The sequence below is a fragment of the Sus scrofa genome, chromosome 11 (genome assembly GCF_000003025.6).
Source record: "Sus scrofa isolate TJ Tabasco breed Duroc chromosome 11, Sscrofa11.1, whole genome shotgun sequence".
Classification (NCBI taxonomy): Eukaryota; Metazoa; Chordata; class Mammalia; order Artiodactyla; family Suidae; genus Sus; species Sus scrofa.
The window spans coordinates 78,815,881-78,839,246 of NC_010453.5; the positions used below are offsets into that span (position 1 = coordinate 78,815,881).

General features: G+C 61.1%; 1 protein-coding gene across 2 annotated transcripts; it reads left to right on the forward strand.

Moving 5' to 3' along the window:
- On the forward strand, positions 914–21,805 carry TMEM255B (transmembrane protein 255B). Of its 2 annotated transcripts, none has more exons than XM_013978996.2 (9): positions 914–1,108; positions 5,139–5,281; positions 7,528–7,590; positions 8,947–9,036; positions 12,309–12,389; positions 14,731–14,816; positions 16,064–16,223; positions 18,286–18,429; positions 21,572–21,805. In XM_013978996.2, the coding sequence occupies exons 1-9, from the start codon at positions 1,042–1,044 to the stop codon at positions 21,737–21,739; spliced, it is 1,002 nt and encodes a 333-aa protein (XP_013834450.1). In that variant the 5' UTR covers positions 914–1,041; the 3' UTR covers positions 21,740–21,805. The 2 variants fall into 2 exon arrangements, with proteins under 2 accessions (XP_013834450.1, XP_005653898.1); XM_005653841.3 differs by having other exon boundaries at positions 914–1,096.

Genomic DNA, 23,366 nt, shown 5'->3' on the forward strand with positions numbered 1-23,366 from the left:
GAACCATCAGGTATGCGAATCTGTTTATGCCTGTCCTGAGGTCCGTGGTTTTGCTGGCGTCTTGCACACTTTGTGTGCATCAGCTCGGGCCCACGGGTGGGGGTTTGGAACCCCCTTAGGAGGACTGGGCTTCCGAACAATTACTTCGTTCCCAGACTTTCTGATTCGTTTGCTCTGGGTTGGGCTCAGGACAGCAAAATACTTTTTAAAAAACATCTTTAGATGATTCTCAGCATAGCCTGGATCTGGAACCACAGGTCTCAGGCACGTCCTTAAACAGGGAGCTGCCGGCGGCCCGTAAGGAACACTTGGCCAGCACGGCTTCCGAGGCGGTCACAGCAGGCGTAACCCCAGCAGCACAGAATGTGGGTCCGTCCCCAGGTCCTCGGCAGCACGGGTTCCTGTCCTCCCCTTAAAAGTTGCTGGCCCCGCGGGGTGAAGGGGCACCTTGTACCCACACTGGTGCGCCTGGTTCCCAGGGGGTGGGCATCTTACGTCCTCCCCGACTCCTCTTTTGTGATGTGCCTGCTGATACCCTCCACTCAGAACAACTGAAACAACAGAATGCCTTTAAGAGGACCTCCTTGTTGCCACACCAGGCACCGCTGGCCTGCAGCCTGCGTCCCCCTGCGCCGGCTTTCCCGTCAGAGCGCGCAGAGGATGCCATGCGAGGGCCATTGTCCTGAGTCAGATGCAGAGGGTCAAGCGGCCTTCATTCATTCACTCAGTAAGAACTCTATCACGTGCCACTCGCTGAAAATAGAGAAGAAACTCCTCAGTGCTGCGCAAGGAGCTGTGTCGGCAGGTGGGGGCGGACTGAGCCCCGAACCCCGGAAAGACTGGGCCGGGGGCGGGGGCGGGATGAGGGGCGGGGCCGGGCCGGGGCGGGGCGGGGCCAGGGCCGGACCGCAGGTGGGAAGCTGCGGACAGAAGGGGCGGCGCTCCTGGTCTGGTGCTCCAGCTGCGGATCCTGGGGTCGCCACGCCCGCTGTCGCCGCTGCAGCGGGAGAGCGGCCTCGCGCCGCTGCTCCTCCCCCAGGGATGCAGCCGCTTCAGCCGCCGGCGCCCCGGCCCCTGGCCCTGCTGGACACGACAGGTGAGGTCACAGGTGAGCCCAGGCTCGGGGTTCTCCCGCCGCGCCCCCCGGAGCCCTGCGGGACCCCTGGGCGCTGGCACAGGCCCTCCGCTCATCCTCCCTTCTCCCGCTTCTTTCTTCCTGGACCTCTGGGCTCGCGCCGTCTCTTTCCCACGCTCTTTTATGGGGAATAATAGACGAGAGTCCGTGTAGACCAGACGGCCTTTTCACCTCTTCCACCCTTGTTCAGTCTCCAGAAATTTCTAGGAAAAGTTCATTTCGTGGGGCCAGGTGGCCTCTTCCTGCTTCAAAGTGACTGAGGCGCTTACAGCCTTCTTGGTGTCACCCTCGCTGGACTTTTCCCCCATAAATTCACAGACTCCGGCTTCCAGAGCCAAGGCCCCCTCCCCCCGCGGGGGGAGCCAGGTCGGGGTGGGGAGGGGGGGCAGGAATGCCCTCCTCCTTCTACTTGCAACCTGGGAGTAGTGCCCGGTGTGTTTCCCTGAGGCGGAGGCAGGGAAGATGTAAAGAAGAGAAAAAATAACTCCCCAGTGGGTGATGCTCTGATGCCGGAATGTGGGGTGGTGACGCCTCAGGCCTTGCTGCTGCCTCAGCGGCGGCCCAGCCACAGATGTGTGTCTAACCTCTCAGCTCTGTTCTCAGTGCAAAGCCTCTTTTCAAAAACCAGACTGGTGATGTTGCTTGATTTTAAAATAATAATCAAGGAATCGGGCTTCTTCCAAAGAAACAATTCGATTATACCCCCTCCCCTGAGCAGTTCTCTGTGGCAAACTTACACGTGCTTCCATCCTCCAGGAAAACAGTGACTTATAAAAACAACTATTTGTTATTACTAAATGTTGTTAACTCGCTATGATTATAGTTTTTAGTATATTAGAATGACCTGACGATTAAAAAATGGCATTTTTGACTTAATTTTTTCCTCTGAAGAGGAATTTTAAATTTTAAAAAATGCTAAGAGTGGGTTTATTATCTAAAAGTATTACACAGTAGTGTAGCTGTGATGGGCTTACGGGTATTTCCTACCTTACTTCCTGCGTCACCCCCTTGGGGCACGTGTCGCTGTAAAAGCAGAGAAAGAGGGAAGTGGACAGTGAAAGGTGCTTTCCTCTGTTTCCTGGGGCCGTCGCTTTGCCCCACGGCCACCGCCCGGATTCAGTGCTGCACTGGGCTTGTTCTTCTATCTCGGAGGCGGGCAGGGAGGCTGCAACTAGGAACCCTCCCATGCTGTGCACCCCATCTTTGTGAGGCCCCCTTCCTGGTTCCGCTCAGTGGGGAAGGCAGGAGGGGCAGGAGGCTGGGGCTGGACTGGGAGCGGGAGGGGCCCCTGGGGAGTGACAGCCTCGAGGGCTGGGGTCAGGAGAGCAGTGAGCCGGGCGTCTCCCCTCAACCCCCAGGTGAGTAGCCTGGGTACGAAGAACCACCGAGCCGCCTTCTGCTTATCCATCGAGTGCATCAAACCATGTCCATCCAGAGCCTTCCCTGGTACTTGTCACCGGCGGCCTTGTGTGCACCTTGCAGCTCAGGAAACTGAAGTGCATCCATTCCCTCGGGGCGAGCGGTTTCAGGGGCGGGGATCCTGCAGGCCCTGCCCAGGGGCTCCTCCTTCTGCAGCCCCCTGACGGTTTGGGCACAGTTCCTGTACGCTGCCACATGGCTATCAGCCTAATAGTAGATCTTTTAGTTAACAGTCAGGTCACTGCCTTGAGGATGCTTGGGTTATGACAGGCGCACAGTAAGATTCCTGCTAAGGGGGCAGATGGCGGAAGCCCTTCCTCCAGTGCGGGACCCCTTCTCTCCACAACCTGATGGAAAAGTGTGTATGCCTTCCGTCGATTAGAAAGATAGCCTACCTTCTTTTTTGAGTTATTTTTGTTTTATTTTTTATGCAAAATTCTGTCCTTATAAAGACCCTTAAAGGGTTTTGCTCAGCTCTGGAGTGAGGCGACCGTCCCGAGATTTCACCCTTGATGGGTCACTGGATAGAAACGGTGTCCTCAGACTGGCCAGGCTATTCTTGGTGCATGCTGGCTCTGAGTTTCGTGTAATTTATTTCTGAGTGCAATCCCTTTCCTGGGTGTTGTGACCTTGATCTGCCCCTGAGCTTTGCTGCTGGGCTAGTGGGTGGACGTGAAAATCTTCAGCTGCACAGTCTGGAGGGTGGGGCCCTGCAGCCCGAGGGGCCAGGGGCCACGAGAGAGAGTGGTCAGGGTCAAATATACAGCTGCTTCCCCACCAAACACACACACGGACACACACAGACACAGATACAAGCAGACAAACACACAGACACACAGAGACGGACAGACACACCCGTCGATTTTTAAACTCTGGTGTGAGAAGAAGCTCCATGTTTTCTTTCATCCCTCGTTTGGTTCTGGAGTCGGGGATCAAGGCGGTTAATCTTCCAACAGACAAAGCACACCCTGCAGGCTGGGCTCGGTGTGGAGCCTCATCCTGCGCCCTGCCTGGCTGTCTCTCCCTCCTTTGTGTGTCTGCAGGTGACCACCTGCGGTAGGAATATCCGAGCTCCGATGACCGTAGGAACTCTTACAGTGACGGTCACCAGCAGCGAATGAGGGTAGACCAGGCTCCCTGCTGCCCTGAGACACACGAGGGGAGAAACGCCCACGGAGAACCCTGAAGTCAGACTTGTGGGGCGGTTTCCCGTCTTATTGCCTTGAGGTCTGCGACTCTCAGAATTAAGTTTGGCTACAGATGCCAGGGCACCCAAGATAGTGGCTTTACAGTCTGGAGATTCTGTTCCCTAATCACAGTTTGGAGGTGGCCAACCCGGGGCTGGCTCTCTGCTCTGCCTTCTGTGTGTGCCACCTCCATTGTCAAGGTGCCCTCGTGGTCCAGAGTGGCTGCCAGGCTCCACCTTATGCCCACATTCCAGGCAGCAGGAAGGCTGAAGGGCAAGGGGCTGGCTTTGAAGTCCTTTCCTGTAGGTCCCACCCAACATCCCTCACTGAGACGGATGGTTATTTGCTGGGCATGTGTCATCCAGCTGGAACGGAGCTGGGAATGCGGTCTTTCAGCGGGCACGTTTCCACCCAGTAACGGGGGCTGTTGACAAGGGCACACGGAAATGGACGTGCAGGTGCGCAGGGGCCGGCTCTGCACTTGGGTGGTTTCTTTCCACCCCTTCCCATCTGATCATGCACGCATTTGGCCCTGAGCCCGGTACCAGAGCAGGAAGACAAGTCCTCAGGTGTGGAGACAGGTGTGCCTATGGAGTCGCGTGGTCGTGCTGGCATCCTGGAGGGAAGCACCGGCCTCTCTGTGTGCAACCTGCTCGGCCTGGTGCAGGGCAGGAGCCAAGGTCCTCTGTCCCATCTCAGAGCAGGGCAGGTGTCCTGGCTTCGCGGCCTACGTAAGGGCCAGGGCTGCTTGTTGCTGTGTAGGTAAAGTGCTCGGTCGGGCCAGGCACTCAGCAGGTGCCCCATAAACGCCTGGCATGATACTGCTGTGTAGGGGGACGCTGGGGCGAAGACCGTCAGGGGACTCGGAACCCAGGGAGGGCTCCGCCATCCCTGGCGCTGATGTTCGCTGAGGACCTACTGTGCACAGGCGCCGTCTTGGGCCAGAGGGTGCGGAGACCCACCCACCCTCACGGGGCTTGTCCTCTGGGGGGACAGGTATTGGGGATGTGGACACAGGACGTGAGGTGGCACCTCTGGGTGCGAGGGAGCTTCAGGAGGGGTGGCCCGGCTTCTGCTCCTGAGTGCAGTGGGTCAGATGGAGGTGAGGTGTGGGGGGCCGTGCAGGTGGACAGGCGGGGTCTGGGTGCTACCCAGGAGGTGCTGGAGGCCTGCGTGGGGAGAAAGAGCCAGGCAGTGGTGTCCCCACAGCTGTTCCAAGGCCACTTCATTCCGCCTGAGGGGGGCGCGGAGTGGGGTGAGGGGAGCCAATCCCAGGCTCCCTGCAATGGGTGGCGGGGCTGTGGGACGGAGCCTTGCTGACCCCTGAAGCTGGTGTTTGGTGGCACCCCTCCCCAGCCCGTCCCTCCTAACGGGTCCTATCTGTCCCCCACCCCCAGAAGGGTTTGCCAGAAGAAAGAAGACATCCCTGTGGTTTGTGGGGTCTCTGCTGGTGGTGTCCACCTTCATCCTGACCCTCGGCCTCACGGCCAACACCAGGACAGAGAACGTGGCCGTGGGGGGCTACTACCCAGGGATCGTGGTGAGTGTCGCAGTTCCCAGCTCTGCGGGGGGAGGGGGCGGGGGCACGGGGACAGGCTTCTGGGTGGTGCTGACACCGAGTCCAGGGTCGAGGGCCTGCTGGGTTGCACAGTCATGGCCTGTGACGTGGCGGGCTGCACAGCAAAGTGGGGTCCAGGGTGCTAGGCGGCCAGCTGCAGGGGCGTGATCATCCTGCATCATCAGGTGGCCTGGGGGGCACAGGGTCCTGAGAAGCAGGGGAGGGGCAGGAGGGGGGTCGCGGCTGAGGGGTGTGAACGGCCCTGGCCCAGAGCCTCCCCAGGCCCTGGAGGGAACCAGCCGTGCAATTCCTGGGTTGTGGCCCCTGAGTCTGCGTGGAGCAAACCAACCCTCGGAAGATGGACTCGGAGCCTCACAGGTGCCAGAGAGCCTCCGCAGAAGAGGCGAGAATGGCATTGCGTGGGACCAGCAGGAAAACGGACTAAAGCGCCCTCTCTTCTGCTCTGGGCAGGAGCTCCACCGGGTAACCTTCTGCCCAACCTGACCTGGCAACAGCTGCCCCAAGGCCAGCACCATGCAGACCTCTGAACTCTGAACTCATGGCCAGTTGTTGGCAATGACATTGGCTCCAAGCGCCCACATTGCACACAGGGGTCTTTATCAGCTATGACACCCTTCGAATGCTCCAGAACCCTGAGCAGCTGTGTCACAGGGCTAAACTGAGATTTAAAAACCGAAGCTTATTCAATCTCATTACTCCCATGGAAGATATTGTCAAGACTAGTAGTGACGTTCACACTGTTTTTAGCAAAGATAAAAACGTTTTAAAATGTGTTACAAATATTGTTCATTTTATCTTGGTATTTTTTTTTTTTTTTTTTTTTTTTGGCCATGCCTGTGGCATGTGGAAATTCCCAGGCCAAGAATCGAACCTGTGCCACGGCAGCAGCCTGAGCCATAGCAATGACAACGCTGGCTCTTTCCAAAGCGGCTATTGTTTGCTTTTGTATTTTGCCTGTGCTCTACAAGTCTACGTTACCTTCCTGTGTATAATTTATGTGTACGCCTATGAAACAGTGTCCGGGCAGAGAGTTTTCTCAGTGAAGTCTCAGGAGACTTCCTGGCCTGGGTCCTGGACGGGGGATGTGGGGCCGGTGGCCTGGAGGGCCCGTGCCCAGACCTCTCACCGAGCATCAGGCTCCACCTCCAGCAGTTTTTTGCCTTGTTCTCTAAGCTTCATGGCTCGAGGAGTTAGTTCGCCTTGAGATCACACTCGGACCCACGGGTGTGTCCAGACCTCCCTCTGCCAGAACTAATTCCTGGGTAATGCCCAGAGTGAAACCGGCTTCCGCTGAATGGTTCTGAAAGCAAACTGCGATGTGACACACGAGCTTTGCTCCAAGAAAACGTGGAAAGAGCCACTCCTGTGGCCACACTGCATTCAGCCTCGAGGCTTATAGAAAAGGTGGGTCCAGGGAAGAAAGCGGGTTGGAAGGAGCCGGCATCTCCATACTTTGGGAAGAGGATGTTTTTTAATCCAAAAAAAAGGGACTTAGTAAAACTTAATAGGTATATTTTAATGCATTTATGTTGGAGTGCGATTTTGCTACTTTGAACGTGGAGTTGGACTGTGGTATTTCAAAGAAAACACTCATCTTCCTTTATTCCTTGAGGATTCTTAAATTATTGGTGAAAATTGTATCTGCGCATCCTGGTCATGTCCACAGACACACTTACAGAGACGCGGCCACCTCCGCAGACACACAGAGACACATCCTCCTGCACAGATACAGTTACAGAGACACGTCTGCCTCCATCGATACACTTACAGACAAAGAGGTCCATGCACACCAACAAGTATGATGTTCAGTGCATGAAATTTGCACTAGCTTCAGAGGCTCCATGCTTGTGCTGCCAGCTTACATCCGTCCCCAGGCTGGCGGCTGCACCTGCCTGCATGGTCGCTCCAAAGTCGCACAGCAGGGCTGGTGGCCGAGTGGCCTTGGCTCCAGGAAAGTGTTCCTTGTGGGCCCTGCATCTGTGAGAGGCTTTTCACCGGCTGCTTGGAGCCGCTTCGCCCCCAGCGTGGCTGGGACTAGTCTTTCAAGCTGAGGGAAACCAAGAAATTCTCCCGATGCGTGGGCCCTGCGGCGTGGGGCCGGCCTGGCCTTTTGGGGAGGTTTGCAGGCAGGCGGGCGCTGTCCCCTGTCGGCATCAGGCTGAAGCCGTGTAACCCGGTGTTTTCTCCTTGTTTTCCTTTGCGGTCAGCTGGGCTTTGGATCTTTCTTAGGAATTATTGGCATCCACCTGGTGGAGAACAGACGGCAAATGGTGAGAATGGTGTTTCTTTCCAACGTGGGTGGGGGGTGATGGGGCAGTGCCGCCCCTCGCAGCCTTAGCTGGTGTTCCTGCGAAAGCCCCCGCCCCAGTCCAGCCACCCTTGGGTCAGTGCCTGGGCACAGGTTGTGCACAGCTGCACCCTGGACTCAGGGCTTAGTGGCTGCCACTCACACCTTAGTCTGAGTGAGCATCACCCTGGGACCCTGGGGTACGTGTTGTACCCTGTCTGGTGTCTAGCAGCTAAGGTTGGGGCACAGGAAGAGAAGTTTTGGGTTTGGAGTGGGTGGCAATTCATTTAAGTCACGGTGTATAAAGTCCCCTGGCACCTTCTGCTAGGTTTGGGAGAGGACGATGCCAGGCTCTGCCATCTGAGGAGAGAGCAGGGCTCGGTGGAAACCAGAACACGTCCAGGGGGCTCTGTAGGCAGGAAACGCAGACACAGCCCGTCCACAGTTTGTGGGGTGTACGAGCGCCAGCCTTGGCCAGTTTTACAAGCCTGGCGTTTATTGATCATGTCAGTTTGCAGTCTTGTTGCTGCACCGCCTTTGGGAGGCGAGCTGTGAGTTGCAGTCAGCTCTGCGCGTCCGCTCGCCGGGTTTCGAGGGTCCGGAGGGCATGTGCTGGCCGTGCACTGTTTCTGTCTGGTCTCCGTGGGTTGTTCCAGCCCGTGCTGGCATTGCCACTGTGTGGGTGGGGAGGGGCCGAGAAGGCGGGTCGAGGAAGTGCAGCCGCCAGGACGGATCGGCTATGAAGCTGGCTCGGGGGAGGGGCCTGCCGCCCGAGGACACACAGAACCCCGGCTGTCAGGGATGTCCCCATTTCTCCCCATCTCTCCTCCCAGCACCGTTCGCTCCCCCCGCCCGATACCTGGGTCCTGCCCCCGCCTCCCACAGCCTGGCTTTTCCCTCGGGTTGGCAGCGCTCGAGGGCTGAGAACAGGCTGTGCCCTTGGGGAGGTTAGGGGTTTAGGCAGTGGGAGGGGAGTGAAACGGTGGCGTCTCCCAGATGTGGCGTGTCCTGCCAGCAGGTGTGGGTTCTGTATGCCGCAGAGTCCATCCTACGGCAGCACTCGTGTGTCAAGCCCTGACGTGTATGTGGAACGTGTGGGGTCTTTGAAGCAGCGTTCGAACCGGCGGGAAGGGGCAACATTGAAGTCCCCTGGAAAGTGCCCTCCTTATCTGCGCGGCGGGTGGAGGGGCCGAGGACTGGCAGCTCCCTGTCCACGAGCCCCGCCCTCCATCCTGACCCTGTGGCACAAAGAGGTGGGGGGGTCGTCGGGCGGGGCCCCAGCGGACGGGCACTGGAGGAAGCTCCCAGAGGAGGACTGAGCTCCCCCTTCTGCTTCCAGCTGGTGGCGGCCGTCGTGTTCATCAGCTTCGGCGTGGTGGCTGCCTTCTGCTGCGCCATCGTGGACGGCGTGTTTGCTGCGAGGCACATCGTGAGTTTTTTCCGGTCTTCCTGCTTCTGCTCTCAGTCGGTCACTTAGTGGGTCTAAGCAATCTGCCCAAACTGATTTCCTTCCGCAGCGCAGGGGGCCTCGCTGTCTTGCCAGCCGTTCGTTGGCCAAGCGCTGTCTTTCCTCCTCTCCTTCCCGCTTTTCCTCCGAAACCGCCCCAACCTCACGTGATTAGAACCGGAGTGGTCAGCTCCGTGACCCTCCTCAGGCCCCTGACCAGTCAACAGGATGAGACGCGTCCTGCATCCGCCCCATCGACTCGGGTTTTTAGCTCAGATGCGTCTCTTAGGGGCAGAATCCGCTGGCCGGATGCTGTGCCCTGAGGTCCCTGTGTGCGGCTGTCCCCGCGGGATGGACGGCTGTCGGAGCCACGTCGGACACTCACGCTCGGGCACCGTGGGGCCCCTCAGCCCCGGCGCAGAGCGCATGGCCGTGTGTTTTAGCAAATAGGGAACAGGCTCCGAGGGAAAGATTAGAGCCCTGAGGAGGAGGACGATAAAGACGCCAGGTTACGTTAAAGGGGTCAAGGCAGAGCCCGCCGAAGGCAAGATGTAAAATCGGTCTTCACAAGGATGCTCCCGTTCCGACGTTCGTGAGAGCTCGGCCGGCCCGGCACCAAGCGGCCCTTCGCATTTCAGGCGAGGCGGAGGCACGAGCCGGAGCGGAGGCGCGGGCGGGGCGCAGAGCCTGGCAGCGCAGGGGTCGCCCTGAGCCAGGGCTCCGCGCTCCTGGGCGCCCGCCTCCTTTGAGACGAGCGCGTCTGGGTCCCTGCTGTGCCATTTTCTGTTCCCAGCATCAGCTGGGGTCAGGGGTGAGGAGGTAGGAAGCCCTGTGCTGGCACTGCACCAAGTGCCCTGGACCCGTGCCCTGCCCCCCCAAGGCACCTGCTCAGCCCCCTCCCAGTGAGGTGGACACAGCGAAGGGACCATCCTGCTTTCGAGAACCTCCTTCAGATGTTCTAGGGTCTTGGACAGGACGGACTGGGCCGAGGAGGAGAGGCCTCACCTCCGCTGCCCCAGCAGCCCCCAGGCTCGTCGACAAGTGTCGGGGCTCCCGCTGCAGAAGGAGAGAGCTCTGTCCACCAGACTCTGAGCTGAACCCTTGCCCCGGGGAGATGGTGCTGGGACAGGCTCCTGTGGGGTGACAGGCCGTGGGTGGAGGTCCTGCCATGCCAGGCCCAGCAGAGACCCGCATGCTTTGTGGGGTGGTGTCCAGGCATCCAGGTGCCAGCTTTTCCTTGTAAACGTGCACAGTGGCTGTTGTGAGAGCGTGATGACCCGCCAGGGTTGGTGTGTCCGCCACACTCAGGTGCCCGGGGCGCCGGGAGGAGGCAGTCGCTGTCCCCAGCCCACCCAGCGTGTGTGCAGGACCAGGAGCTGTGGTGAACCCGAGGCTGCAGGCCTGCAGTGGAGGCCATGAGAATGGCGAGTCAGGTCTCATCGCAGCTGGACGTGTAATCCTGCAACAGGAGCCACAGAGGCAGCCGCCAGCATCCTGGCCCCTGCGAGTGGGCACATGTGCACACGCTCCTGATGGGACAGCGTCCAATAAAAGCGGACGGAGCCCGGCTTGGGTGGGGGGGCTGCCCATTGGCTCCGTTGCCTCCACCGCTGGACGCAGGCCCTAAGGAGGACGCCCTGCTGACTCTGAGGGCCGGCCGTACGCCTCCTGCCCAAGTCCCCTCATCCCTGTGCTTTTCTTTCCTTCTGCCTTAAGTGCCTTTTCAGCTTCCTCTGGCTGAACGTGCCAGCGCCCAGCGGGGCGCAGGAGGGTTTGTGGGCGCCCACCACGCTGATTCTCAAGGTCTGTTTGCTGGTACTGCCCCACCTCTTCCCCCCTGGGGCGAGTTCCAGTCTCGGGCTCAGGCTGTGTCAGGACCAGGCCCTCCTTTCCCGGGTTCCCCTCCCCGAAACTGAGCTGTATCTCTGAGCAGAGGACTTGCTCCGGCAGGCAGTTCTGGGAACCCCGCCCTGCCGGGGGCAGCAGCAGTAGGGTCTGGGTGCATGGCTGGTTTTCCTGGGCTCTGCCCTCCTTTCAGTCCCCTACCCCCTGGTTTCCTGGGTCGAGGAACCTGTCTGTCCTCCCCCAGGGGTGAGAACGGGCCCACCTGGTTCCAGGGACGCACAGGAGGCCTAGAGGGTCATCTCTGAAGGTGAGGGCCCCCCTGCCCAGCTGGCTGGCTTTGCCCTGGAATCAGGAGGTGGCCCAGGCAGGCGATCTGTGGGGAATTCAGGCACTAGCTCGCCCCTGGGGCTCCTGGTGGGAGAGAGGCGGGTGGGGGGCGGGGCTGTGGTTCCCGGCCAGGCTTTCTGCTCCGGTCCAGTGCAGGCCTGGCTTCAGTCGCCTGAGAGCTGCTGTTGAGCTGAGGCCCAGGGCGTCCTCAGTGACTGGCTGCAGGGCGCCCACACTGGGCATGGTGTCCTCTGGGCGGTTCCTGATCCTGAGCTTGTCTGTCTCTCAGCTGCGGACCCGGGCCGGGCCTGCGGACTCTCCAAAGGGCCAGGACGTCAAACCTTAGGCTGTGGCCACGTGGCCTTAGTCAGCACTCTGCTGTCACAGCACAAAAGTAGCCACAGACTGTATGCAGACAAATGTGCTGATAAAACTTTATTTACAAAATTGGGCCGAGGGCCGGAGTTTCCGACCCCTGCAGGAGGCACGCGGGGGCTTCACTGGGCTTGAACTGCATCTGGTGACCAGTGTGCAGACGCCTCCATGTGAGTTTTGTGGAACACCTAGGCCTCCCTGAGCACTGCACCTGCTGTCCTGACCAGAAGGGACCCATGTGGGGGTCTCTCCAGCCCCACGAGGGCGCAGGGTTACCCCAGAGAACGGTGACTTCCAGTTTCATTACAAATTTGTGTGATTTGGCCTCAGGGCTGAGAGCGATTATCATTTCATTTAGTAAGAACTGCTTCATCACTATTGGGTGGTGAAGATTCGGTAGTGAGTGGAAGCCAGCGCCTGGAACAGACCCCCACAAAGCCTGGGCTCTGCACAGTCTTCATCACGGACCTGAGGGGATGCTCCTCCAGGGAGGAGGGTCCAGCAGGGCTGCAGGGGCGGGCGGCAGGGGCGGGCGCCTGGCCTCACCCCCTGGATGCAGGAGCCCAGCTGCCCTGGGACGAGCCACGGCGTCTCCCGCTTCTTGTCTTCCTGGAGGCTCCCGCTGGCATTGGTGACAGGCCCGAGCGCCTCTGGTCCCCCCTGACGTGGGGTGGAACTGGCCATTGGCTTTGTGTTTCTGTCTCTAGGAGCCCCGGCCCCTGGTGGCAGGAAGGTGCCAGTTTTACTCCAGCGAAGTCGGCTACCTGCACGACGTCTACCAGACGGAGGTAAGGCCAGTGCGGCCCCGCCCAGGGGTCCGGGTCCTGGTCCACATCTGCCCCCTGGGCCTGGTGAGGCTGGCACAGCTTGCGCTCGGCCCTCAGCCGCCCTGGCTTTGTGGTCGTGGTCACTGGGACCACAGCTTCGGCCTCGCCTTCGACGTGCAGCAGCCCTGGGACTCACATGTCGAGTTGGTGCGGCTTTTCCGATAAGCTTTCTGTTGATGAAATTGGCCGTAAGCTGGCCGACCGGCCCTGGGCCGAGGACGTCTGCAGGGTGATGTCATTTCTATTCTGGGAATGGCCAGGGCGCGGGGGCAGCTGCTCTCAGCTCTCCGCTCAGACCATCCCGGGTGGCCACGTGGCTCCCTCCATCCGGGCTTGTCTAGCTTGGTGCAGATTTGTTGGTCGACCAGACACGGCCTCTGAAGCTGTTCGCATGTCAAGAAGGAGGGGCACAGGTGGGGGGACCCTGGGGCTCAGAGGCCATGGTCAAGGCTGGCGGGCTGGTGAGGTGCTGCGTGGACCATGGGGGGCGGGGCCGTGCTGCCGGCTTCTCAGGGCTTGTTTTTCTCCAAAGGCGTCCTTCCTGCTCACCCTGACGTGTCCTGTGCAGTCCTGGGGTCCTGGAGAAGCAAGCCCCCGGCCCAGACCCCTTGGGGCGCTCTGAGGACAGGCCTGCCTGCCCTGGGGCTGCCTGGCCCCGGCCCTCCCCAGGGAGTCTCGACCCCAGGACCTGGAACCAGCCGGGGAGCTGGCTGCACCCCGGGGAGCTGCATGCGGGGAGGTATAAGCTCCTTGAAAGTTCTGGGGCCAGAGCCGTCTACACAGCTCCACTGGGGCCGGCGACTTGCTCCATAGATGTCAGTATGTCCTAGGGTGTGCAGGCCTGAGGGGCACTGTCCCCTCTTCAGCTGTCCCCTCTGTCACCTCCCCAGGGCTAGACCAGCCATGTCTGCACGTGAAGAGTCTGCACCTCAGAGCAGAGCGTGGACTGGGTGGGGCTTCAGGCCTTGGGGGGCTGGCCGTGCTCTAGGCCACTGTCCCCTGCTATTGCTCCTCACAACTGCCAGCAGGGGAGGCTCCCCAGGAGGAGGGACATGTCCCAGTGGGGACACTCCCGGCAGGGACACTCCTGGCAGGGACGCTCCCGGCAGGGACACTCCTGGTGGGGACACGTCCCAGTGGGGACACGCCCAGCAGGGGACACTCCCGGCAGGGACACTCCTGGTGGGGACGCTCCCGGCGGGGACACTCCTGGCAGGGACGCTCCCGGCGGGGACACTCCCAGCAGGGACACTCCTGGTGGGGACACGTCCCAGTGGGGACACGCCCAGCAGGGGCCACTCCTGGCAGGAACACCTAGGTCAGGACTAGGGCAGAGTATCTTGGCCCCCAGCTCTCCGTCCTGAGGCTCTGCCCTCCCCACGTGCTGGCTCTGGCCCAGAGACCAGGGTGGCCCTGGCCCTTCCTTCCTGCCCTGCGCCTGCCCTGACCTCTCAGCCCCGCCCAGCCCCCTCCTGGTCTGAGACAAGGACCCGCTGCCCTGCTCCCAGCTGCTTGTCTCTGGCCTCTGCCTGTGGACACTGTCTTCCATGTGCTTCCAGATTAATCTATGACCCTTGCTCAAGCCCTCCCTCCACCCCCCAATTTGGGTGATTGTTAGGGGCTGGCCACAGAACCTTGAAAGAAAGGCCACTTGCCCAAGGGTCACTTGAGGTTCAGCTCAAGAGGGCCAGGCCCAGGGAGGCCCTGAGGACCTCTGGGGTCTGGCCATGCCCCCCTGCCCTGCCCCCGCCCTGCCCCCCGCCCTGCCCCGGCGCGCCCTGATTCTTGCGCCATCCTCCCCAGGTTCCTTCTCCCCAAAGGTCACTGTCCTCCCCCTGAAGCTGGGTGGTCTCTGCCCAACCACGTGGCTGGGGGAAGGGGGTGGGTGGTGCGTGTTTCTGCCCCAGTCTTGCTCCTTTAAGTTTAAATGTCCCCCAAACATTTGCAGCCCCAAGGAAGCAGGCACCCGGGGGGAGGCCTCCATGAGGTTGGGGGGTGGCTTTGTCAGATGGAGCTGGGGGAGCTGTGCCCTGGCAGGTCAGGAAGGGTCTCACTGGAGGGGCCCCACCTGTAAGAGCCCCTCCAGGAGGCATGGCACCCAGAGCCTTCCCCTGCTCCTTGTCCAGCTGTGCTGTCCACCTGGTCCTCTACCTGTTCCTCCTGTGGGGGGCCCTGTCGCCCCCTGCCCCGCTCACCTGGACCAGGCAGAGGAAGGGGCGGGGCAGGGAGCTTAGCTCAGGAGGGCCTCCCCTGTCCACTCCGGGAAAGGACAAGGGGTGCCTGACTGGTCTCTCTGCTGCAGGTCACCTGTCACTCCCTGAACGGCCAGTGCCAGCTGAAGGTGAAGGGCGACACATGCTACTGCTGTGACCTCTACAACTGCCAGAGGTGAGGAGGCGGCGGCCGAGACCCCAGGCCCCTGGACTCCCTGCCCTCCTGTCCTCGGACGCCGCACCCCCATGGGCTCAGTCCTCAGACATTCGTGGAGGGAAGGGCGTGGGCTCCGTGTCACAGACAGGACGACGGGGCTGCGGGGTGTGGCCAGGGATGGGGAGCGGGGTCTCTGGGAGCCTGGGCCTCGGGGCGACCATCACCAGTGGGTGGACAGGGTGGCGGGAGGGCTGGGGTTGCGCATTCCCCTCCGGGGTCAGTGAGGCGCTGACGACCCTGCAGCACGAGCTCTGCACCTTGTTCCCCTGATGTCTGGGGGTTCAGATGGTGCTTCCCCCAGCCCTGCCCGAGGCGGAGGGATCGTTCTGGTACATTTACGGTGGGAACCTGTCCTAGAGGTAAATCTCCCTGGGTCCCTGGAATTTCTGACCTTTAGGAGTGTCCACACTGGGTGCCAGCAACTGGCCACCAGAGGTTGCGCTTTCCTCCCCCAGGGATTTCTGCTCCTCGGCCGGGATTCCGGCCCCTCCGGGCTGGGCTGGGGCAGGGGCAGCGGTTTGCCGCCCCCCCCACCCCCCGCTTTGATTATTCGGTCTGTCTAGCTTTTTACTTGTGTCTGAACCAGGGCAAGTTCCCAGCTCCTCGTTTGGGAATCAGAACCCTCCCCACGTTGCGTTTAAATTGTGTGTTAATAGCTTGAACAGCTACGTTAATGCCAGCAGGGAGTTTAATGTTTGTTTCTTGGGGGCCCCCTGAATTGCTGAGAACTCCAAACCTTAGGCTGCACCCTTCCCCCAGAGCAGAGATTCACCCCGTTTCCAGATCCAAATGGGAGGGGCGGCTCCTTGAGGCCTGGGCTACAGGTCGCTCTGGTCCAGAGCCTGCACAGGCCACCAGGGGTGGCGGGGGCCAGGGTGACCCTGGGCCTCCTCCCCACCCCCCACCCCCATGTTCCTGCTTGGGCGGCCCGGAGGAGGGCTGAGACTCTGCACCCTGCTGGCTCTGGGGGTGACCAGCCTGTTTGGGGCAGTCTTTCCTGCTCAGTGGTCGGGGTGCCTCCCCAGACGATCCAGGCTCCCCGGACAGCCTTGCCTCGTGGCCTCAGGGTGTGCTGGGCCGCTGGTCCTGCCTCTAGAGGGGCCCCTGGGTCTTCTCAGCAGAGACCCCGCCTGCGTCAGGCCCAACCCCGCGTCCTCCAGGTCTGCCCCACAGGGGTGGTGATGCTGTCGCCTCTCCCCGCGCAGCGCCGAGCACCCTGCCACCTACTACGAGTTCGTGGGCGTGAGCAGCTGCCAGGACGTGCTCCACCTCTATCGGCTGCTCTGGGCCTCGGCCGTGCTCAACGTCCTGGGCCTGTTCCTGGGCATCGTCACCGCGGCTGTCCTGGGGGCCTTCAAGGACATGGTGAGTTGCGCCCACCCCGCGCTGGGCGGACTCTCGGATGGAAAAGGCCGTGAAGCCACCAGAAGAGCCGCCAGCCTCAGGGTTTGGCTGCAGGAAGGGGCCTGGAGCCCAGCGCCCGAAGGGCTGCCTCCACCCCGCTGCACCGAAGCCCCCGAGCTCACATTGGTAGGCCTGGGGCTCAGGCCTGAGCTTCCCAAACTCGGGTGACGCTGGTGTGAGCCCCTGGGAAGGGGGCAGCACTGCCGGGTGGGGCCGAGGCTGCCCTACCGGCTCCTCTCTGGGGACCCACCTGTTCCATACCCTGTTCCCACGAGAGGCCCAGACACCACCTCCCGTGACGTCACCCCTCGTCGCAGGGGAGGTGAGCTCCCGAAGCCGCCGCCACCAAGGAGAGCTCACAGCTGCCACCCAGTTATATAACAAGAAGGCAGTGCAAAGCCCACAGGCCAGACCCCAGCCCCGTCTGCAGCTCACACTGCATGGGACGGCTTGTCACCGCAGCCCTGGAGACTTTCCCAGGGGCCACGCTTCTCAGCTTAGCCTGGAGCCTCTGAGATCTGACACTTCTCCAAGGTTTCCTGACCCCGATGAAATCTGAGCTTCTGCAGGAGGCCCTGGTGCTCCTATAAACACGAGCCTCCCTCCCCCTCCGCCCCGGCCCCCATCCCTGGCCGCGAGGACACCTTGGTCGCAAGGCATCTTTACACTCTCGCACCCCATCCTCCAAGGACACGGCTGCCTGCTGCAGGAACCCCGGACTCTGCAGGACCCTCGGGGTGGGGGCCTTTCCTGCTGTGGGCAGAGTTTGCCCTCTTGGCAGATTTTCTAGGGGAACTGAGGGTAGGCCAGGTGGACCGTGTGTCTGTTGGCATTCTGCCCCTGAGAGCCGGGGGCAGGTTGCTGTGCTGTCTCCAGGGCTGGTGTTCAGCGGGACGGGTTCTCCAGAAGGGGCTCCTGTGTTCAGGGAGTTTGTAAGAGACTTGCTGGGCGTTCTCTCTAGAAAGTAGTGACACCCCGGAAAGTGCGTCGCTACGCCTGGCTGGTCCTGTCCTCCTCCCACGGACAGGGCTGTGTCTAGGCGCCCCTCTCTCTCACCCAAAGTCTGGGGTGTTAGAAGAAGCAAGCAAGGTGACCCTTACAATCTAGCACCTACAGGTGGCTACGCTCTTGCAAGTTTAACGGATTTTATAACTTAAGAATGAGCTTAAGGGGAGTCCTGCCTCCCTGTTACTGAACTGCCTTTTCACGGCTCGGCGTTTGGTTGGAGGCCGTGCAGGACTGAGCTGAGCTCCTGGGGGGAGGACCTGGTGCCAGGCCCGCAGGAGGAGGAAACGTGGGGACCCTTCTCGTGCCGAGCTCTGGGCTCTCTGCTCCCCTGCGGTCGCCTCTGGATGTGGGGTGGGTGCGCGGGTCCAGCCCCCTCCCCTCCCACCTCAGGACTGGAGCCTGTCCTGCTGTCATGGCCCCTCCCCGCCCCGCAGGGCCTGCACGTGGGCACCAGGCAGGGGTCCAGGCTCTGTGCCCCTAGGGAAAGCTGCACCTCTGTCTGGGAACCCGGAGCTTCAGGGAGTGGCTGGCCGCCTTCAGGGAGGTCTGCCTGTGGGGGCCCACGTCCCGCACTCCTCTTGAGAGTCAGAGCCCCCGTGGGCGAGCGAGGAGGAGCTAGAGGCGTTCGGGAAGCCCTGGTCTTGCTCGGGCTTCTCCACAAATCCATGTGGCCGGAGCCCCCGCGGGGAGAGGGTCCCGCTGCCGCTGCCCTGAGCCAAGGGTGTCTTTGGGGTCAGCCCCTCCCGGTGCAGCTGTGGGGAGACGCCCAGGACACTGGCTCCTGGATTGGGGTTTGGGTTCCTCGCTTTCACAAAACAGGACCAAGAGCAGCTGGGCCAACCTGGCCTCTTGGTGGGTCCCCGGGACCAACAAACAGGAAGACGAAGCAGAACTAAGCCGGAGAGAGACTGGTGGGAGGGCGCGGACTCCCCCTCGGGACCTGGCAGGTGCAGGCAGCGGGGGAGCTCCAGGGGGCTCGGGGCCGAGAGGGACGCGTCTCTGTGCTCTGTGGCAGGTCCCTCTGTCTCAGTTGGCCTACGGCCCCTCGTCACCACCTCAGACCCTCTACAACCCCGCCCAGCAGATCCTGGCCTACGCGGGCTTCTGCCAGGCACCCCCAGCCGGTGCCCCCTGCTCGTCCTTCCCTCTGCCTCTGCAGGTAGGCGGGCGTCCCGGGCCAGGTCATCCGGGAAGCGTCGGTTGGATGGGACGCGGGTCAGGGGCTGGGGCTGAGGGCAGATGTTGGGGGACCTGTGGCTTTGCCCCCCATTTCAGTGGTGGGGTGGAGGAGCCGGTGTGGACCAGCTGGGGGGTGGGCCGCTCTGAGGGGGCGTGGAGGCGCCGACGTTTGACAGCCCCGGGCACTTGGGGCGCCCTTTGCCCTGCTGGTCCTGGCGATGCAGCCAGATGTGTCCTTGTGTCCTCAAGATCTTCTAACTTCTGACGGGCCCCACAGACGTTGGCTGCAGTTTCCTGGCCAGAGCGACTGGGGACAGGACAGCTGCCCGGCTGCTGTGACATGGCAGGGTCACTGAGTGGGCTGACCTGGGTTTGCCAACATTCAACCACACTTTACCCACAAAGGCGGCACCTGCCCAGGCTTCAGCTGATACAGCTCTGGTGGCCTTGGGGCTGCTGTGGGAAGATGGTGCTCGGGGTGAAGCCTTGTTAGTGGAGCAGCATCCTGGCCCACTCCCCGGCTGCCAGCACGACCGGCAGTGTCCTCAGATGTCGCCCTGAGTCCTCGGGGTCAGGTGCAGACAGCCTGTCTTGGCCTCTGTTTGGGGGGTGGCCAGGGGGCTTGGCACACTGGCAGGCCCTGGGAGGTTGGAGGGGCTGTGTGTCTCTGCACGGCTGGTGGGCACTGCAGGTGAATTGGGGTGTGGTTCTCAGGCCCTGGCCATTTGTTTCCAGGCCACTGTCCTCCCATGACCCTCGGGGGCCCAGCTTGTTGGGCGGGCCGGCCGGGAGGCAGAGGTGGTTCCACAGGCCTTTCCTCTTGAGCCCCAGCCTCTCGCAAGCCCGGCCGCAGGATGGACCTGGTGAGGACAGGCCTCATCCTGGGCACCTGCTGGTGCTGGAGGCAGGCAGCGGCCGGGCGCTCTGACCCCTGACCTGGCGCAGGTGGGCATCCTGCTCCCGGCCCCTCGGGAGGCGCGCTCCTGCCGGGCTGCAGGGCACACACGGTCTTGCCTCCTTACAGCTCCAGGCTGCGGAGGGACCGCTTTGTCTTGGTGTTGGGTTCTGTCTTCATCCACCTTCGAGCCCCTGGCTCTTCACAAACAGCAGATGCTGCCAAGCCTCCCCTGAGGCCCTAATCAGCTTTCATACCAGCCCATGCAGGCATGTAACTGCATGTACATCCCTAATCAGATTTCCGGGAAATGACAAGTCAGGGAGGCTCTGTGCGTTTCCTTCGGTGGAAACAGCAGCTAATGCCTCTGTCTCTGCTGATCAAAAAGGAGGAAAGGGAATATTTTAAGTGTTCTGCCAAAGTCACGAGCAGTGGAAAACACTGCCCCCTGATAGAAGGAGTGAGCAGCTGTTGGCGGCTCTTTTGAGCCGTTAGTTGGAAGAAGAATCTTAGAAGGGACCCGCCTTGCTTGCTCCCAGGGCCACCTGGTCAGGAAGTGAGCAGAGGGGCTTGGCGTCGATGAGTTTTCGGGAACAAGGACATGCAAGGATGCCTCAGCCCGTAACTAGGGATCCTCACATCCTGTAACCAGGGGACTTTTGGTCGCTCCCCTGATGGGGTCGCCTGTGTGGGCAGAGCCTGGTTTACTCTCTTTCCTTCTGGCTTGTTCTGTGGTTCCTACTGGTTTGCTCGCTGGTCCATAGCGGTGTGTCCTGCGGTTCCTGGGGGTTTTCTCCGTGGTTCCTGGGGGTTTATCCTGTGGTTCATCCTGTGGTTCCTGCTGGTTGATTCCGTGGTCTGACACGATTTACTCTCCGGTTCTCTTGCTGCTTTTTCCTGGTGAAGAGCTGAGCACAGCATGTGGTGGGGGCTGGGACCCGGAGACCTAGAGGATGTGTTCTCTGGGGGTTGCTTTGTCCCCTGAGGTCAGAGAGAAGCGGGGCTACCCAGCGGCTCTGGGCCCTTGGATCCCGAGAGCCCCGGCTTTCGAGGAAATGATCTTGGAGCCTGAGATCCAGGGCTCGGGGTGGGGAGGGGGGCGGGAAGGCTGGCCCCCCTGGCCCCTGGGCACCTGATGGGTAGAGCGCGAAGGAGCCAACTGCCCCCACCGCAGGCCAGAGCCTGCCCAGCTCACTGGTGTCCCATCATAGGTGGGCTTGCTCGCTTATTTATTTCATCTTGGTTTTAAGCAGGCGTTTTGAACACTTAGAACATAAGGAAAAACAGAAATTTAAGAGGTTTTTTGGGAAAGTGGAGAAAAACAAGAAATTTTATTCCTTTAAAACCTGCCATGCCCAATGTTTTCTCTGTAGAAGCAGTTTTTGCATCTGTGTATTAGTGTGGGTCCCGGAGAAACAGAATCACTAGCACGTGTGCACGTAGAGGACACAGACACAGATGTCCTTACAGACAGGGATGACTCCGCTAGAGATACGCAGACAGAGACCTGGAGAGACGGGGCGAGTCTGAAATCTGCAGGGCAGGCTGCAGGCCAGGGCCCTGGGAAAAGCGGATTTTGCAGCTTTGAGTCTGAAGGTGTTTGGAGGCAGAATCCCTCTTCCTCGGGACCCTCAGTCCTTTCCTCTTCAACTGATTGGACGAGGCCCACCTGCAGCCTGCTGCTCTGCAGGTTAATCTTGGCTGCATATCCCACTCAAATCACTTCTGGATGGTTTGAGCAAACATCTGGGCACTGCGTCCAGCCACGCTGATGCATGAAGTTAACCATCGCACTCTATTGAAAATGTTGATGGTTTTGTGTGTTTCCTTAAGATACGGAGTGTTGAGTCAACCTAGGGCCCCAGACGAGCGGGGTGGCCTTTTTCTTGCACGATGTTTGTACGTCCACGTGTCCTGGTGTCAGGCTGGTCAACAGCCACCCTCTTGAGTGTCAAGACTGGTGCCCAGCAGGTGTGGGCCGGGCACTTGAGGAGTACGGCCCGCCCTGGTCACCTCTGAGACCTGCACAGGTGCAGAGTTTGTGCAAAGGGGCCCAGTTGGCCCTCCTTCTGGCCCCTGGGAACACATGCTGATGGGGGAGCAGTTCTCAGTCATGCTGGCGGGCCCTGGGGGCACTGCTGGCCCTGGCTGAGCACCAGGCGCCCGTGGGTAACGTGTGAGGCTGGCCTGCCCGCTGACTGAGGAAGCCTTTTCTCTTTGATTGCAGCCCTCCTGCACCTTCACGGCCTCGCCCCGCACTGACCTCTCTCTGTCCGAGGACGTGTGGCTCCCGTCCCAGTCCAGCTCTGGCTGCCGGCTCCCTCCCAACGCGCCCCCCGTCTCTGCTCCCACCTGCTTCCTCCCCGGGGAGAAGCCTCCCCCCTACGCACCCTGATGCAGGGAGTAGATGGAAAACAATTTTTTGTTTTGTTAAAAGATAAAGCAGCCTCTGCAAATCCTGCTCGTGTGGTCAGCCTCCTAGAAGCATCAGGAGAACGTTTAGGGGCCCGAGTGCCCCTCTGCCCTGGCACACCTGGGCAAGGACAGGCCAGGACGGCACTGGGGACATAGGCCCCCAGGACCGAGGCCAGGCAGCACCTCCACTGGCTGCCTGGCCTGTTCCCACCCGGAGCCTCGTCTGCCGCCCCCACTTCCAAAACAGCATTCCCGCCCCCTGCCCCCCCGCTGGGCCCTAATCAGCTACCGCTATGGCTTTCAAAGGGAATGTGTCCCATGTCCGGTGTGAGGACCATTTTCGAGGGAACGTGCTGTGTCGTCTCTGTCCGTGCCTGTCCCCGGGGAGGGCGCCCTGCCCTCCCGGCACACGTTGGCTCCACTGAAACATCGTCCCGGCTGAGATGCAGCGCTGCCTCCGAGGCCTGCGGGAGGTCTGCGGTCTGCTGCGGGCGTCCTTCCCCAGCGGCCGGCGCTCCCGGGGAGGTGTGCTCCCTGCCACCTGTGCGTTTCCTGTTCACGGCATCTGGGCTCCCAACTCTGCCTCTGCGGTCTGCTCTACGGGGCCCCGTGTGGGCCCCCACCTACAGAACAGGTGCCCCTAGGGTGCAGCTTCCTGCCCGAGACCCCTGGGCAGGCGGCCTCTGCGGCCCCGCGGCCACCGCCTGGGGAGCAGCTCTGCCCCGGGCAGGCCAGCAGCTACCGACCGGCCGTGCCTGAGAGTCCTGGTCAGTGACAGACCAGAATCACCCAGGTATGGTCCTGAGTGGTTGCGGGGGAGGCCGGGGAGGGAGGAGGCAGCAGGTACTTTGGAGAAGACGCGGACTCCTGCGCCCCCTGCCGGCTGGGAGCGCGTTTCCGTCTAAACAGACATATCCCCAGCCCTCCGTTTTCTGGGCACGTAGGCTGTCTCCTCTGGAGAAGGAAGGACCCGTGTGCAGGGGCTAGCCCTTGGCCTTGGCCACAGACGAGGCAGGAGAGGCCTGGTCACTGGTCAGCGTCCGCATTGTTTTGGTCCCTGTGGGCCCCCTGCCCTAATAGCATGATGAGCTGGGTCACAGCATTCTTGGTTTGCAGGCACCTGAAAGCGACGTGTCCCCTCAGCTGCGTTCTGTTGACCACACAGGAGTGTTATGTCTAAGGAAACAAACGTGAATCCTTAACTAAAAACACAACTGCTGAAACACGCCAAAACTGTCACGGTAGTAACGCCAGTCAGCACTGGTCACAAATCGTCATACGGATGTAACGATGAGAAACAGCCTGAAATGCTGAGAGCATCACCAAAGGCGCCGCAGTCACGACAGGAGCAAACGCGGCTGGAAAAATGTGCCAGCAGCTCCCGGGCACGGGCTGCTCCAACCTCAACTGTACAAAAGCGTGTCTGCGAAGCTCAGTCTCGCGGGGGACACGCGGACTTGCCGGGTGGGCCTGACCCCAAGGACCCAGCACCGCCCTGGTCCCCTTGGCCCCACCTCCTGCTGTCCTGGAATTTGAGCCCCAAAGGCCTCAAACACAGCGAGGTCCCTCCTGGTCAGTTTGGATCTCAAATCAAACTATCAGTGGCC